The sequence below is a fragment of the Phyllobates terribilis genome, unplaced genomic scaffold (genome assembly GCF_046119375.1).
Source record: "Phyllobates terribilis strain yellow unplaced genomic scaffold, ASM4611937v1 Scaffold_30__1_contigs__length_15301838, whole genome shotgun sequence".
Taxonomy (NCBI): domain Eukaryota; kingdom Metazoa; phylum Chordata; class Amphibia; order Anura; family Dendrobatidae; genus Phyllobates; species Phyllobates terribilis.
Genome location: NW_027362790.1, coordinates 842,985 through 860,000, shown reverse-complemented (window position 1 = coordinate 860,000; position 17,016 = coordinate 842,985). Strand labels below are relative to the sequence as shown.

The 17,016-nt window shown below is 46.4% G+C and overlaps 1 protein-coding gene across 1 annotated transcript; it reads left to right on the top strand.

Moving 5' to 3' along the window:
• The first annotated feature begins 98 nt into the window (after window positions 1-98).
• Window positions 99-15,856, top strand: LOC141178768 (dynein axonemal heavy chain 12-like). The gene is made up of 5 exons (XM_073660611.1): window positions 99-190; window positions 9,108-9,292; window positions 9,584-9,704; window positions 10,840-11,122; window positions 14,728-15,856. The coding sequence occupies exons 2-4, from the start codon at window positions 9,152-9,154 to the stop codon at window positions 10,869-10,871; spliced, it is 294 nt and encodes a 97-aa protein (XP_073516712.1). The 5' UTR covers window positions 99-190; window positions 9,108-9,151; the 3' UTR covers window positions 10,872-11,122; window positions 14,728-15,856.
• Window positions 15,857-17,016: the final 1,160 nt, after the last annotated feature.

Below are 17,016 nucleotides of genomic sequence, written 5' to 3'. Positions count from 1 at the left end.
GTGGCATCAGCAGGAAATTACAGCGATGAGACAAGCACTGCATGACAGCCCCGCCCCAATCTGCCCTATACCAGACACGCCCCCTACCAACACCCCGCCTCCACTGCCATGACAACCGAATTATTTAATGGCAGAAAGAGAGACCTTATATGAGCAGAGAAGTAGCGGCCGGAGCGCGGGGTCCGCACAGGTGAGCGCCCCCATAACACAGTGTATGTACTGCACGTCAGCTCTATGGCAGACTGTCACCTGTGCTGGATCCAGGACGTGTTACACTTATATCTGTACAGAGACACAGAGGACGCAGCGGGGCCCTGTCGCCAGATATATATATATGTGTGTGTGTATATACAGTATATATGTGTATGTATATGTTGTATTACTGTATGTGTGTGTGTATATACAGTATATATGTGTATGTATATGCTGTATTACTGTATATATGCGTGTATATATGTACTAGCTATTGAACCCGTTCTACGCCCGGGTGGCGAGCATTTTTATTGGTATATGGTCTCCCATCCTGGTATTTGTGCTGCCCCCATCCTATTGTGGTATGCATGGTCCCTCCACCCCCCAATCCTGGTATACATGGCACACCTCATTCCCCAATCATGGTATGTATGGTCCCCTCACCCCCCAACCCTGGTATGCATGGCACACCTCACCCCCCAATCATGGTATGTATGGTCCCCTCACCCCCCAATCCTAGTATGCATGGCACACCTCATTCCCCAATCCTGGTATGCATGGTCCCCTCACCTCCCAATCCTGGTATACATGGCACCCCTCACCCCCCAATCCTGGTATGCATGGCACCCCTCATCCCCAATCCTGGTATGCATGGCACCCCTCATTCCCCAATCCTGGTATGCATGGCACCCCTCATTCCCCAATCCTGGTATGCATGGCACCCCTCATCCCCAATCCTGGTATGCATGGTCCCCCCCCCCCAATTCTGGTATACATGGCACCCCTCACCCCCAATCCTGGTATGCATGGTCCCCTCACCCCCCAATTCTGGTATACATGGTACCCCTCACCCCCAATCCTGGTATGCATGGTACCCCCTCATCCCTATTCTGGTATCTATGGTACCCCCTCACATCCCCAATCCTGGTATGCATGGTACCCCTCATCCCTATCCTGATATGCATGGCACCCCTCACCCCCAATCCTGTTATGCATGGCACCCCTCACCCCCAATCCTGTTATGCATGGTCCCCTCACCCCCAATCCTGTTATGCATGGTCCCCTTACCCCCCAATCCTGGTATGCATGGCACCCCTCACCCCCCAATCCTGGTATGGATAGTCCCCTCACCCGCCAATCCTGGTATGTATGGTCCTCTCACCCCCCAATCCTGGTATGTATGGCACCCCTCACCCCCCAATCCTGGTATGTATGGCACCCCTCACCCCCCAATCCTGGTATGTATGGTCCTCTCACCCCCCAATCCTGGTATGTATGGCACCCCTCACCCCCCAATCCTGGTATGTATGGCACCCCTCACCCCCCAATCCTGGTATGTATGGCACCCCTCATCCCTATCATGCTACACACACATACAAGAAAATAAACACTTATACTCACCTTTCTTCCCTGTGCTCCAGCGCTGTTTCCCGTTCTGCTGGAGGCCGGGGGAGGAGTGCGGCGCCGAAGTACGCGTGTGCCCATACCACGCTGTCCGGCTCCATTTTGCTGAAGACACATTGCAAATGTGTCTTCAGTAAAATGGCGCCGGATAGCGCTATGCGCATGTGCCGATTTCAATGCCTCCCTCTTCCCCCGGACTCCGGACCGAACAGAAGCGCCGCGGTAGCGCTCATCCCGGTCAGGTAAGTATGTAAGTATGGCGCCAGAGATCGCGGTATGTGTTCAGTGTATACGCATACCGTGATCTCCTGCACCATACACTCCTCTTACCTGTAACGGCTCCATGCGTTCTTCAGTCTGGAGCCAGACTGTGCAGGCGTGTCGCACTAGCGCAGACTATAAAGGCTTCAGACAGAGGGACGCTTGTAGCGTTATATTATAGATACTCTATATGTATGTATATATATATATGTATACTGTATATGTGTATATGCATACTGTATGTATATATATATGTATACTGTATATGGGTGTGTATATATGTATACTGTATATGGGTGTGTATATGTATACTGTATATGGGTGTGTATATATGTATACTGTATGTGTGTGTATATATGTATACTGTATGTGTGTGTATATATATGTATACTGTATATGTGTGTGTATATCTATACTGTGCATATATGTTAACTGTATATGGGTGTGTATATATGTATACTGTATATAGGTGTATATATATGTATACTGTAGATGTGTGTATATGTATACTGTATATGGGTGTATATATGTATGCTGTATGTGTGTGTATATATATATGTACAGTGGTGGCCAAAAGTATTGGCACCCCTGCAATTCTGTCAGATAATACTCAGTTTCTTCCTGAAAATGATTGCAATCACAAATTCTTTGGTATTATTATCTTCATTTAATTTGCTTGCAAGGAAAAACACAAAAGAGAATGAAGCAAAAATAAAATCATTGATCATTTCACACAAAACTCCAAAAATGGGCCGGACAAAAGTATTGGCACCCTCAGCCTAATACTTGGTTGCACAACCTTTAGCCAAAATAACTGCGAACAACCGCTTCCGGTAACCATCAATGAGTTTCTTACAATGCTCTGCTGGAATTGTAGACCATTCTTCTTTGGCAAACTTGTAGTGAGCTGGCCGTCTCTGGCTGTTCTGTGATAATTGATGTAGAGCCTGTTACAGAAGTGATTACACAGGATGATGTTGCCACCTTGTGGCCAGAGGTTGCACCTGCGCAGGGTGTGATGACAGAGAAAAAGACTGAGCCTCCTGTGTCCCGCCCTAGAGAGTCACGTGACCAAAGTGGGAAGCAGGAAAAAGCGCGCGCAGAGTCTGCTGTGGTCTGTGAAAAGAGCCAGGACGGTGTGCAGGCCCTCGTGTGTGGCGCAGGAGAGACTCTCAACGTGATTTCTTCTATCTGACACCATATCCTCGGAGCCTTCCCCAGCTCCTGCACTGCTGAAGGATTCAGCTGTTACACTCCCTGCTACTGGAGTGTGGACTACATAAGGGGACCCACCAGAGTTTCTATCCGGATCAGAGAGACTGTAAGCGGGACCTCTGGCGAGAGGCCGAAGTATCCCTTCCTTTGTTTCCGCGAATTCTGCTGTTCCTGTTTTTTTTCCTGCTGGGACGCCTTCCTGCAAAGACAGACAGGCCTGCGACGGGGGACACATCCTTCTGGAGTAAAGGACTGGTAACGTGTGAGTAGGGACAGTGAGGGTCAGCTTATCAGTACACGTTATTACTGTGCATATTTACGGTTGTCATTTATTGTTTTTTTTTCTTTGCTGTGTTAAAAATGTATGCGAGTAAAGATACGGTTGTCAAGATAGAGTCTGTGTGTGGGGATCTTGCTGGGCCAGATCATAGATACCAATGCGCGGCCTTGCCCGCGGTCACTTCAAACTGCTCCAGGTCCCTGATATTTGAAGGAAGCCTTCTCCAAACTGCCATTTTGCGATCTCTCCACAGGTGTTCTATGGGATTCAGGTCTGGACTCATTGCTGGCCACCTTAGAAGTCTCCAGTGCTTTCTCTAAAACCATTTTATAGTGCTTTTGGAAGTGTGTTTTGGGTCATTGTCCTGCTGGAAGACCCATGACCTCTGAGGGAAACCCAGCTTTCTCACACTGGGCCCTACATTATGCTGCAAAATTTGTTGGTAGTCTTCAGACTTCATAATGCCATGCACACGGTCAAGCAGTCCAGTGCCAGAGGCAGCAAAGCAACCCCAAAACATCAGGGAACCTCCGCCATGTTTGACTGTAGGGACCGTGTTCTTTTCTTTGAATGCCTCTTTTTTTTTCCTGTACACTCTATGTTGATGCTTTTTCCCAAAAAGCTCTACTTTTGTCTCATCTGACCAGAGAACATTCTTCCAAAACGTTTTAGGCTTTCTCAGGTAAGTTTTGGCAAACTCCAGCCTGGCTTTTTTATGTCTCGGGGTAAGAAGTGGGGTCTTCCTGGGTATCCTACCATACAGTCCCTTTTCATTCAGACGCCAACGGATAGTATGGGTTGACACTGCTGTACCCTCGGACTGCAGGGCAGCTTGAACTTGTTTGGATGTTAGTCGAGGTTCTTTATCCACCATCCGCACAATCTTGCGTTGAAATCTCTCGTCAATTTTTCTTTTCCGTCCACATCTAGGGAGGTTAGCCACAGTGCCATGGGCTTTACACTTCTTGATGACACTGCGCACGGAAGACACAGGAACATTCAGGTCTTTGGAGATGGACTTGTAGCCTTGAGATTGCTCATGCTTCCTCACAATTTGGTTTCTCAAGTCTTCAGACAGTTCTTTGGTCTTCTTTCTTTTCTCCATGCTCAATGTGGTACACACAAGGATACAGGACAGAGGCTGAGTCAACTTTAATCCATGTTAACTGTCTGCAAGTGTGATTTAGTTATTGCCAACACCTGTTAGGTGCCACAGGTAAGTTACAGGTGCTGTTAATTACACGAATTAGAGAAGCATCACATGATTTTTCAAAGGGTGCCAATACTTTTGTCCACCCCCTTTTTTAGGTTTGGTGTGGAATTATATCCAATCTGGCTTTAGGACAATTCTTTTTGTGTTTTTTTCATTGAAGACAAATTAAATGAAGAGAATAATACCAAAGAATTTATGATTGCAATCATTTTCAGGAAGAAATTGAGCATTATCTGACAGAATTGCAGGGGTGCCAATACTTTTGGCCAGCACTGTATACTGTATATGGGCGTGTGTATATATATGTATACTGGTATGTGTGTGTGTGTGTATATATGTGTGTATATATGTGTATATATGTATACTGTATATGTGTGTATATATGTATACTGTATATGGGTGTGTATATATATATATATATATATATACTGTATATGGGTGTGTATATATATATATACTGTATACTGGGTGTGTATATATGTATACTGTATAAGTGTGTATATATATATATATACTGTATGTGTGTATATATATGTATACTGGTATATGTGTGTATGTATACTGTATATGGGTGTATATATGTATACTGTATATGTGTGTATATATATGTATACTGTATATGGGTGTGTATATATGTATACTGTATATGTGTGTATATATGTATACTGTATATGTGTGTATATATATGTATACTGTATATGGGTGTGTATATATGTATACTGTATATGTGTGTATATGTATACTGTATATGGGTGGATATATACAGTACAGACCAAAAGTTTGGACACACCTTCTCATTTAAAGATCTTTCTGCATTTTCATGACTTTGAAAAATGTACATTCACACTGAAGGCATCAAAACTATGAATTACCACATGTGGAATTATATACTTAACAAAAAAGTGTGAAACAACTGAAAATATGTCTTATATTCTAGGTTCTTCAGAGTAGCCACCTTTTGCTTTGATGACTGCTTTGCACACTCTTGGCGTTCTCTTGATGAGCTTCTAGAGGTAGTCACCGGAAATGGTCTTCACCTCACAGGTGTGCCCTGTCAGGTTTAATATGATAAAGTGCTTTATTCTTTGTCGGGTCCAGGGGTCCTGTAGAATGTGAATCCCTGAGGAACAGCGGATCCTTGGCTTGTGCCAAGACAGAAGAAAAGTTGCTGAACACTTGGTACCCCAAAGTGATCAATCTATTTGCCAATCAAGATGCCCTGCAGTTGATTAATGCGGACAAATTGGATTCCTTTTATAACTGCGTCTCGACTAGCGGGGTGCCTCAAGGGTCTGTCTTGGGCCCTATATTATTTAATATATTTATTAATGATCTAGTGGAAGGGTTGCATAGTAAAATAGCAATATTTGCAGATGATACTAAACTTTGTAACGTAGTTAATACAGATGAGGATAGGGCACAGCTACAGGAGGATTTAGATAAATTGGGGAGTTGGGCCAAAAAATGGCAAATGGGGTTCAATGCCGATAAATGTAAGGTCATGCACATGGGAAAGAAAAACAGCAGTCACCCATACATATTAAATGGGAAACCGTTGGGGAAATCTGACATGGAGAAGGACCTGGGCGTCTTGGTTAACAGCAAATTAAATTGGAGTGCCCAGTGTCAGGCAGCAGCTGCGAAGGCAAATAGAGTCATGGCATGCATCAGAAGAGGAATAGGGGTATATGATGAGAACATTGTTCTTCCTCTGTATAAAGCGCTGGTAAGGCCGCACTTAGAATATTGTGCACAGTTCTGGGCTCCGGTGCTCAGGAAAGACATATTGGAGCTAGAGAGGGTACAAAGGAGGGCGACTAAGGTAATAAAGGGAATGGAGGGACTAGAATACCCAGAGAGGTTGTCCAAATTAGGCCTATTTACGTTGGAAAAGAGAAGGCTTAGGGGAGACCTCATAAACATGTATAAATACATCAGGGGGCTGTACAGAGATCTCTCCCATGACCTGTTTATACCAAGGATGGTGACAAAGACGAGGGGGCACACTATGCGTCTGGAGGAAAGGAGGTTCCTGCACCAGCATAGAAGGGGATTCTTTACGGTCAGAGCTGTGAGACTCTGGAATTCTCTGGGAGAGGAAGTGGTGATGTCCAACTCACTTAATGAGTTCAAGAGAGGACTGGACGCCTTTCTTGAGAACAATAAAATTACATCTTATGCTTAGTGATAGTTAATTAATCCAGGGATTTAATCTGACTGCCAGATTGGAGTCGGGAAGTGAATTTTTCCTCAATGATGTAAATTGGCCTATACCGCGTGGTTTTTTTTTGCCTTCCCCTGGATCAACGCTGCGGAATAGCTGCAGTGCACAAGAAATAGGCTGAACTGGATGGACGCTTGTCTTTTTTCGGCCTTTTAAACTATGTAACTATGTAACTATGTAACTATGTGACACTTATGTCCAAGCAGGTAAAGGCGGCTGCAAGATCCGTGATATATAAGGATTCATGTTCATTATTGTATCTCTGGATCAGACATAGACTCAGAGTGATACAACTAAATAGACCCTATAGGGGTAAAGTTGGCATATCCGGGGGGAAATATATCCCAGATTTGCCAAACTGAGCCAACTCATGAAACACATGGGTACATAGGAGAAGAAAGAGTTAATTGGCGTAAAAAATATAAATTTTTATTCCATCAAGTTAAAAAACGTACATAGTAAAAAGAGAAATGACATAATACGGATAGTATAAAGACACTAATTAGATTACCAATGTAGCAAGATATGTTACAAAGTATACATATATGGTCACGCATATGGTCACAGTGGGACATGAGCAATATAGATAATATAGCATAAGGTTAGTATATCAAGACAATCCAATGAGTGTAATAATATATCAAAAAGTAATCCATAAGTATTCCATAGTCATTGGATTTACACTTGCCATATGCATCAGGTATCCATCTAAATAATGCTCCTGCCCACAAATAATCAGATACATGTCACATAAAACATTTTTTAAGGTAGTCTCTTACCACAAAGAGTGCCAAAAAGGAGGGTAAAGTGCATAAAGGAACGCACAGTGGCAGAGTGGTATTCCCATCTCATATATTTATGGCACTTCCACAGTCTGAGGACGCACATTCGGCTGAAGTATATTGCTGCGCAGGGACATGCCGGGTCCCTGAGCTGCAATGCATGCCGCCAGCCAATCAAAGGCCAGTAGCTGATGTCGGCGTGCCAGTCACGAGCGACGCATGGAAGTGACGTCATGCGCTGCCCTTGCCGGCACACTGAAATCAGCTACAGAAGAAGACGCCGCATGTCGTGGGAGCGCAGGAAGGTAAGAAGAATCATTTATTTTTGTTTATTTAATGTATTAGAAAAGAATGACAGAACATTATACCAGGAAAGGGCCAAGGATGGGGAGCATTAGACAAGGAAGGGGCTCAGGGTGGGGAGAATTAGACAAGGAAGGGGCCCAGGATGGGGAGCATTATATAAAGAAGGGGCCCAGGATGGGGAACATTATACAAGAAAAGGGCCCAGGATAGGGAGCATTATACCAGAATGGGGGTCATTATACCATGACATGGGCCAGGATGAAGGACATTACACCAGGAAGGGCACAAGGATGGAGGTCATTATACCAGAATGGGGCCTAGGATGGGGGACAGGATACCAGGATGGAGGACATTGTTATAGGATGGGGGACATTGTACCAGGATTGGGGACATTGTTACAGGAAGGGGCCAGGATGGGGGACATTATTACAGTAAGAGGCCCAGGACCAAGGACATTATACCAGGAAGGAGCCCAGGATTGGGACGTTATTGCTGAAAGGGGCTCAGGATGGGGGGTATTATACACAGAAGGTGGATATTATAACAGGAAGAGGCCCAGGATCGGGGATATTATAACAGGAAGGGGCGCAGGATGGGGAACATTATACCAGGAAGGGGCCTAGAATGAGAGACATTATTATAGGATGGGGCTACAATGGGAAACATCCAAGGCAGGGACGAACACGCGCATCATTATCGGATCTAGAATGCTACAAGGGCCCATACATCTGACCAACATGCTGGTGGGGGCCCAGGTCCAAATTTTGCACATCTGCAGGAACATGGCATATGGCTTAACAGTATGTCATATGTTGGGAAGGGGTTAAGCTACAGCACATTACATAGCCTCTTGCAGCTATATCAATGGAAAAATTAAAAAATGTATGGCTTTTTGAAGAAGGGAAGGAAAAAATGCAAAACAAAAAATTATCCGGTCCTGAAGGGATTAAGGAGTTCCCACCCACAGTAAATGTTGTCACTCAGCTTAAAATCTTCACTTGCTTATTAGCAGAAGCTAAGGTTTCATTAGGATCTCCGAGGCTAAAGTTACATGCGGCTCCAGCTTACATGTAAAGGGGATGGTATCAAGGAGTCTCACCAAACTTTCCCTACAAATGTCCAACAATTCAGAATTCATATCCATTGATAATTTATCTTCTAAAATGATAGCATTTTTTTTCTATCCTTTTCATTTTATGTGTAATTAACTTTTTGCTCTCCTCCTTTAAGCAATGGGAGGAACGACTGATAAGGATCCAGGAAACCATTGATGAATGGCTGAAGGTGCCGACCCAGTGGCTTTAATCTTCTCTTCTGAGGACATCATGCAGCAAATGCCTGAAGAAGGACGCTTATTCCAGACTGTGGACAGAAACTGGAGAGAGATCATGAAACATTGCGTTAAAGACCCGAAGGTAAATGGATGCTTCATGGTGGACTGATACAAGAAAGCACGGTCATCTTGCATCCAGGATTGATGTTTTCCAAGAGTCCGTGTCCTGATGCTTCCATCACAAGGATCCCGGGTTATGGGGCTCCGCACTGCCTGGACTCCAGCCTCCCGCATCTTCTATTTTCTATCCAAATAGGTTCTAATTTTTCTTTTAATATAAACTATTGGCACAATAGTCAATGAATGTGACCTTTTTTCAGTCTCTATAACTATATAATGGAATCTTACTTATGGGCTATCTACTTTGTTTTAGGTTTTAAGCGCCACTTCTCTGACCGGACTTCTGGAGAAACTTCAGGACAGCAATGTGCTTCTGGATAAAATCATGAAAGGGCTGAATGCCTATCTGGAGAAGAAGAGGCTTTTTTCCCACGGTATAGTCCTTTCACTTGTTGCAATGATTGTATATATTCCTTAAATATTTTTTTTTCTTATTTAAACGCATTGAAATCATTTTTGTAATTGGATTTCATTAATAATTTTGCACTGTTTGCCTTCTATTGGCTCTGTGTTGCGCTGGCTATTGGACTTATTTTTAATCTGTCTTTTTTCAGCTCCTCTTAGCCGATTTATGACCACAGATCACATCAAAGCTGAATGTGCAGGAAACAAAAAGCCTAACGGTGCAACATTTTTAATGAAACTGAATTGTTGCAAATACTCGCAATTAAATGGGTATTCCCATCTCCAAGATCCTATCCCAATATGTAGTAGGCGTAGTAATAATAATAATATTAGCAAATACCTCCAATTAGAAGTGTAGTATAGTTCTTCTGATTCACTATGTCGCTTTCCCCATGTGCAAGGCATTGCAGTAGCTTCGGTATCCATGGTTACGACCACTCATATAGTGACAGTTATTTGCTAGTGGTCGTAACCTAAGCTACTGCAATGCCCTGCACATGGGGTAAGCGACAAAACAAATCAGAAGAACTATACTAAACTTCTAATTGGAGGTATTTGCTAATATTATTATTATTACGCATACTACATATTGGGGTAGAATCCTGGAGATGGGAATACACATTTCAGTTAAATAAAAAAAAGTTCCCAAAGCTGGATAGCCCCTTTAAGCTAACCATACGCATGACATATGAGATACCCGTGGTCTGAATGGTTATTTGGCTATTTCTCCTGACTCCCACCTATTCTGCTGAACAGTCATGTGGTTTTAATGGGGAGAGAGGAGAAAGTCGGTACTGGACACCTCCGGCAGCGGGTTATCTCCCCTGAGAACCAAAAGACCGGGTATTGAAATCCCATCTGCCCGATCCTTCTGGCCCTGACATCCTCTATCGGGGGAGAGTCAGGAGACCCCCATACACATCAGTGGGTAGGCCGGTCCTGCTGCAATCGTCAGGTTTAAACTATTTTAATCCAATGTGTATGGGGACTGAATCTTTACTTTAAAGCTTTGCTTTTCTATTTTCTCACATAGACACTAATACAAATGGTGCCTGACCCAATACTTTAATGACATCTTTATCATATTGTGCATTTTCGCTTTAGCTTTTTCTTCCTGTCCAACGACGAAATGCTAGAAATTCTCTCTGAGACTAAAGATCCTCTGCGGGTCCAACCACATCTAAAGAAGGGCTTTGAAGGCATAGCAAAGCTGGAGCTCCTTCCTAACCTGGACATCAAAGCCATGTACAGCACCGAGGGGGAACGCGTAGAGCTCATCCAGACCATCTCCACCTCCGAGGCTCGGGGGGCCGTGGAGAAGTGGCTCATCCAAGGGGAAGATGTCATGTTAAGGAGCGTGCATGATGTTATTGCTCGGTCACGAATGGTACGGATCTACCTACAGACCAAAAGCATTAATTGGAACTAATCTAGTCTATATATATAATCGTCTTATCCCGTCTGTCTGTCTGTCTGTGTGTCTGTCTGTCCAGGAAATCCCGCGTCGCTCATTGGTCCGGCAGCGGCCAATCAGCGCCGGGGGATTTCTAAAAAAAGATGGCGGCCGTTAGCGGCTCATCTGCGGGACGGAGCTGAGCGGCGATGCAGCCGGGAGATGACCGGCGCAAGGCGCTCATCTCCCGGCCGGCAACAGCAGAAGGAACCCGACCGACGGACCCATCTGCGGGATGGAGATGCAGCCGGAAGATGAGCGCCGCGAGGCGCTCATCTCCCGGCCGGTAGCAGCGGAAGGACCGCCGACGTCGCTGACCTCCATGCGGAAGGGAGGACCGGGGAGCGGCGCTGCGGGTCGGGATACTTCTGCTGTGAGCGCCCGCTATGTCCCGGGTTCTCGCAGCGGAAGTAGCCGCACAGGCAGCGCCGCTCCCCGGTCCTCACCAAGACGATTCGATGATTGATCGCGGTCTTCGGACCCGACCAATCACTGATCTTAGCGCAAAACTTAAACACCGCTGTGCTGATTGGTCGCCGACGCTGCCCGCGACCAATCACCGATCTTGGCTCCACATTTAAACACCGCTGTGGTGATTGGTCGCGGCCGATATTTAAATTTGGCGCCAAAATCGGTGATTGGTCGCGGCCGATATTTCAATTTGGCGCCCAAATCGGTGATTGGTCGCGGTCAGCGTCCGCGACCAATCAGCACAATAGTGTTTAACTTTGGCGCCAAGATCAGTCATTGGTCGCGGGTCAAGACAGCGACCAATCACCGATTTGTGCGGCACTTTTAAATAGCGTCCGTGACCAATTGGATGTCAGCGCCACTCCCCGGTCCTCCCTTCACACCCTAGCCGCATGGATGTCAGCGCCGCTCCCCGGTCCTCCCTTCACGCCCTAGCCGCATGGATGTCAGCGGCGCTGCCTGTGCGGATACTTCCGCTCCGAGAACCCAGGACATGAGCGGGCGCTCGCAGCAGAAGTATCTGGACTCGCAGCGCCGCTCCCCGGTCCTCCCTTAACACCCTAGCCGCTGATGTCCCCACTGTATCCGCATGGTCTTACAAAGGTCCGGACATTTGTGTTAAAAATCGCTGATTGGTCGCTGGCGCTGCCCGCGACCAATCACCGATTTGGGCGCCAAATTTAAATATCAGCCGCGACCAATCAGCACAGCGGTGTTTAAATGTGGAGCCAAGATCGGTGATTGGTCGCGGCCGATATTTAAATTTGGCGCCCAAATCGGTGATTGGTCGCGGGCAGCGCCAGCGACCAATCAGCGATTTTTAACACAAATGTCCGGACCTTTGTAACACCATGCGGATACTGTGGGGACATCAGCGGCTAGGGTGTGAAGGGAGGACCGGGGAGCGGCACTGCGGGTCGGGATACTTCTGCTCCGAGCGCCCGCTCATGTCCCGGGTTCTCGGAGCGGAAGTATCCGCACAGGCAGCGCCGCTGACATCCATGCGGCTAGGGTGTGAAGGGAGGAACGGGGAGCGGCGCTGACATCCAATTGGTCGCGGACGCTATTTAAAAGTGCTGCACAAATCGGTGATTGGTCGCGGTCTTGGCCCACAACCAATCACGGATCTTGCCGCAAAAGTTAAACACTACGGTGCTGATTGGTCGCGGACGCTGACAGCGACCAATCACCGATTTTGGCGCCACATTCAAATATCGGCCGCGACCAATCACCGATCTTGGCTCCACATTTAAACACCGCTGTGCGGATTGGTCGCGGACGCTATTTAAATGTGGCGCCAAAATCGGTGATTGGTCGCGCCCAGCGTCGGCGACCAATCAGCACAGCGGTGTTTAAATGTGGAGCCAAGATCGGTGATTGGTCGCGGCCGATATTTAAAATTGGCGCCCAAATCGGTGATTGGTCGCGGGCAGCGCCAGCGACCAATCAGCGATTTTGAACACAAATGTCCGGACCTTTGTAACACCCTGCGGATACTGTGGGGACATCAGCGGCTAGGGTGTGAAGGGAGGACCGGGGAGCGGCGCTGCGGGTCGGGATACTTCTGCTCCGAGCGCCCGCTCATGTCCCGGGTTCTCGCAGCGGAAGTAGCCGCACAGGCAGGGGCGCTCCCCTGTCCTCTCTAATACGATTCCGCTCCCCGCTCCTCACCAATACGATTCGCTGATTGGTCGCGCTCTCCACACCCGACCAATCAGTGATCTTGGCGCTAAAGTTAAACACCGCTCTGCTGATTGGTCGCGTCCGCTGCCCGCAACCAATCACCGATTTGGGCGCCACATTTAAATAGCGGCCGCGACCATTCACCGATCTTGCCGCCACATTTAAACACTGCTGTGCTGATTGGACGCGGACGCCGGACGCGTCCAATCAACGAGATTGGCGCCAAATTTAAGCAACGCTCTGCTGATTGATCGCGGTCGCTGGCCGAGATCAATCAGCAGTATTGGCGCAAAATTTAAACAACGCTCTGCTGATTGGTCGCGGTTGTCGGCCATGACCAGTCAGCAGTATTGGCGCCAAATTTAAACCTCACTCTGCTGATTGGTCGCAACCACCGGCCGCGACCAATCTGCGTTTTTGGTGCCAAATTTAAACAACGCTCTGCTGATTGGTCACGGTCGCCGGCCGAGACCAATCAGCAGCATTGGGGCCAAATGTAAACCCCGCTGTGCTGATTGGTCGCGGTCGCTGGCAAAGACCCATCAGCATTATTGGTGCCAAATTTAAACCCTGCTCTGCTGATTGGTCGCAGCCGCCAGCCGCGACTAATCAGCGATTTTGGTGCCAAATTTAAACACCGCACTGCTGATTAGTCGCGGCCGCCATCCGCGACCAATCAGCGAGATTGGCGCCAAATTTAAACAACGCTCTGCTGATTGTTCGCTGTCGCCGGCCTCGACCAATCAGCGATTTTGGCGCCAAATTTAAAGAATGCTCTGCTGTTTGGTCACGGCCGGCGACCAATCTGTGATTTTGGCGCCGAATTTAAACCCCGCTCTGCATCGCTCTGCTGATTGGTCGCGGTCGGCGGCCATGACCAGTCAGCAGTATTGGCGCCAAATTTAAACACCGCTCGGCTGATTGGTCGCGACTAATCAGCGATTTTGGTGCCAAATTTAAACACGCTCTCCAGTCCTCACTAACACGGTTCGCTGATTGGTCGCGGCCGCCGCCCGCGACCAATCATCGATATTGCCGCCAAATTTAAACACCGCTTTGCTGATTGATCGCGGTTGCCGAACGCGACCAATCAGCGATTTTGGCGCCAAATTTAAACACAGCTCTGCTGATTGCACCCGGTCGGCCGCATACCTATTCTAGAATACCCGATGCATTAGAATCGGGCCACCATCTAGTTCTTTTATATTTGTATAAGATTATTTGGCGGCAGTGAATGATTTGTGGATGATGTATCTCTTGCAATAGAGCCAGGTAGCAGATCTTCTACCTGCAATCGGTAGAAATGAATTTGCTAGATAATACTAGTAAGGTTGTCCCTCTCTTAAATGCTTCTGTCAACGTAATTTAACTTTCTTTTTTAAAAGGCATACCCTGCGACTGCAAGAAAAGACTGGGTGAGGGAATGGCCGGGACAGGTCGTGCTCTGTGTGTCTCATGTTCTGGACAAGTGAAGTGCATGAAGCTATCGGCAGTGGCCCGGAGGTACGGCATAAGCTCCTTTACTGATCAAGGTTGCTTCACTATAAACAGTCATGGCCGGAAGTGTTGGCACCCTTGAAGTTGTTCCAGAAAATGAAGTATTTTTCCATAAAAAATTGCATGTGTATTTTCTGTTATACACATGTTTATTTCCTTTGTATGTATTGGAACAACACAAAAAAAGGCAAATTGGATATAATTTCACACAAAACCCCATAAATGGGTCGGACAAAATTGTTGGCATCTTTCCAAAATTGTGGGTAAACAATTTTGTTTCAAGCATGTGATGCTCGTTCAAACTCACCTGTGGCAAGTAAAAGGTGCGGGCAATATGAAAATCACACCTGAAACCTGATACAAAGGGGAAAAGTTGACTCAGTCTTTGCGTTGTTACGTGCCACACTAAGCAGGGAGAACAGAAAGAGGAGAAGAGAACTGTCTGAGGACTTGAGAACCAAAATTGTTGACTAATATCTTCTTTTTGTGTTGTTCCAATATACACAAATGAAATAAACATGTGAACAACAAAACGTGTAATTGTAATAATTTTCTGGGAGAAATACATATATATACATTCATAGACAGACTTCATGAGTTCTCCTGCTAATAGACTGTCATACCCAGAGACGCAGCTTATAGGAGTTTCCAGGGGGGGATATACCATTGGTGCAACAGAGGTAAGGGGACCCACATTCACATCCAAAGATGCAAGCAGCTTATTTCACAGTACGTTATTAGACTGCAAAGAGCCCATGTAGTGTTCTTGCCCAGGGGTCTTCTCCTGGGGGTTGCAGTTGTACAGCGGCTCAATATCTTGAAGGTACCCAAAAGGCTCCATAGTATTGTTGGGATTTTGCATTGATTCATGCATCTTGTCTAGAGATGCGCAACTAAATTTGCAGGACCTTGGTCTAAGAGAGCAGGTTAGTAGTCTGTGGCTGTTGGATGGGAGCCTTGCTAACCGCCTCTTACATGCCGGCATCCCTGGCTCCTCTTTTGATTAGCCGGCCAGGCGTGATGTCATTTGTGCCTCACACCACAACTATGACATCGACATCAAAAGAGGAGCTGGAGATGCCGGTTCACGGGGCTCCGGTCCTGCGGCCGTGGAATACTGACCGGACTGTTGGACCAGAGTCCTGCAAATCCATTCGCTCATCTCTACTCTCGTCATATCTACCAATAAGGGAAGACATTGTATGGGATTTCCCATAATACCAGCATAAAATTAATCCATCTGCATTGAGTTTTCCATGCTGTTTGTAGCAGGGTTTTATAGAGGTACATCTGGGTATTTGGAACAATTTGCGAGGAGGCAAATTGTCCCAGCAGACTCGCAGCACATTGGGGGCTCTCGTCACCATAGAGGGGCACGCTCGTGACGTGGTCAGGGAAATGATCGAAACAGGTTTGTGCAAACATCATGGCTGGCAGCAAACTTTCCAATACCATGTTCTATTTATTATACACTACATGGAGAAAGGTATTGTGCCCCCTCCACATTACACCTACAGGGGCTTTTATGGCCTCCTATTCTAATCCATATCCAGGATGTTAATATGGAGTCCGTCCCTCTACAGATATCACAGCTCAGTATGCCGAGCACCTTCATACATTTCACCATATTCCTATGTTCTTTCCATATCTATGTTATGTTCCCCCCTCTTTTCTTTGAGTTTTCATAGGACACAATTGATCTTGTCACAGTAAAGCAATCTTGGGGTGTACTTACAATGACGTCTATGGGGCAGTAGTCATTTCTGCATATTGAGATGGTGGTCCCTATATAGGAATGTTTTGGCATCTGTAGGTGTCGGCATCCCCTGTATATGACTCATTGCCACAATTGATCTTCTTTATAGTCAGTGGTTTGGATGGCCTAGGTGCGGTTTGTAATATTTTCTATCAATGGTGTGTGTGCCCTCCTCTGTGCAGTGTCGTTCTATAACCATGGATGGACTAATAAAGGGGTTTTATGTCAATTCCTTTAATGACCTTTTGTTCGGTTTCTTTGTAGGTATTATGTCATTCTCCGAGTGGTCAGCCATTCTAAGCCTGAGCAGACATATGGCAATGTAATTGATGTGTGCCTGACATTGCTCTTCCCTATGTGGCGGTGACATATTTATGCTGCCATTCTCCAGTATTTGTTCTAATTAATCATCCTAAAGGTG

Coding starts and splice junctions, on each gene's coding strand:
- LOC141178768 (XM_073660611.1), top strand. CDS start 9,152: ATGGCTGAAGGTGCCGACCCAGTGGCTTTAATCTTCTCTTCTGAGGAC. Junction 9,293..9,583: donor ATTGCGTTAAAGACCCGAAG/GTAAATGGATGC, acceptor ACTTTGTTTTAG/GTTTTAAGCGCCACTTCTCT. Junction 9,705..10,839: donor GAAGAGGCTTTTTTCCCACG/GTATAGTCCTTT, acceptor TTTTCGCTTTAG/CTTTTTCTTCCTGTCCAACG.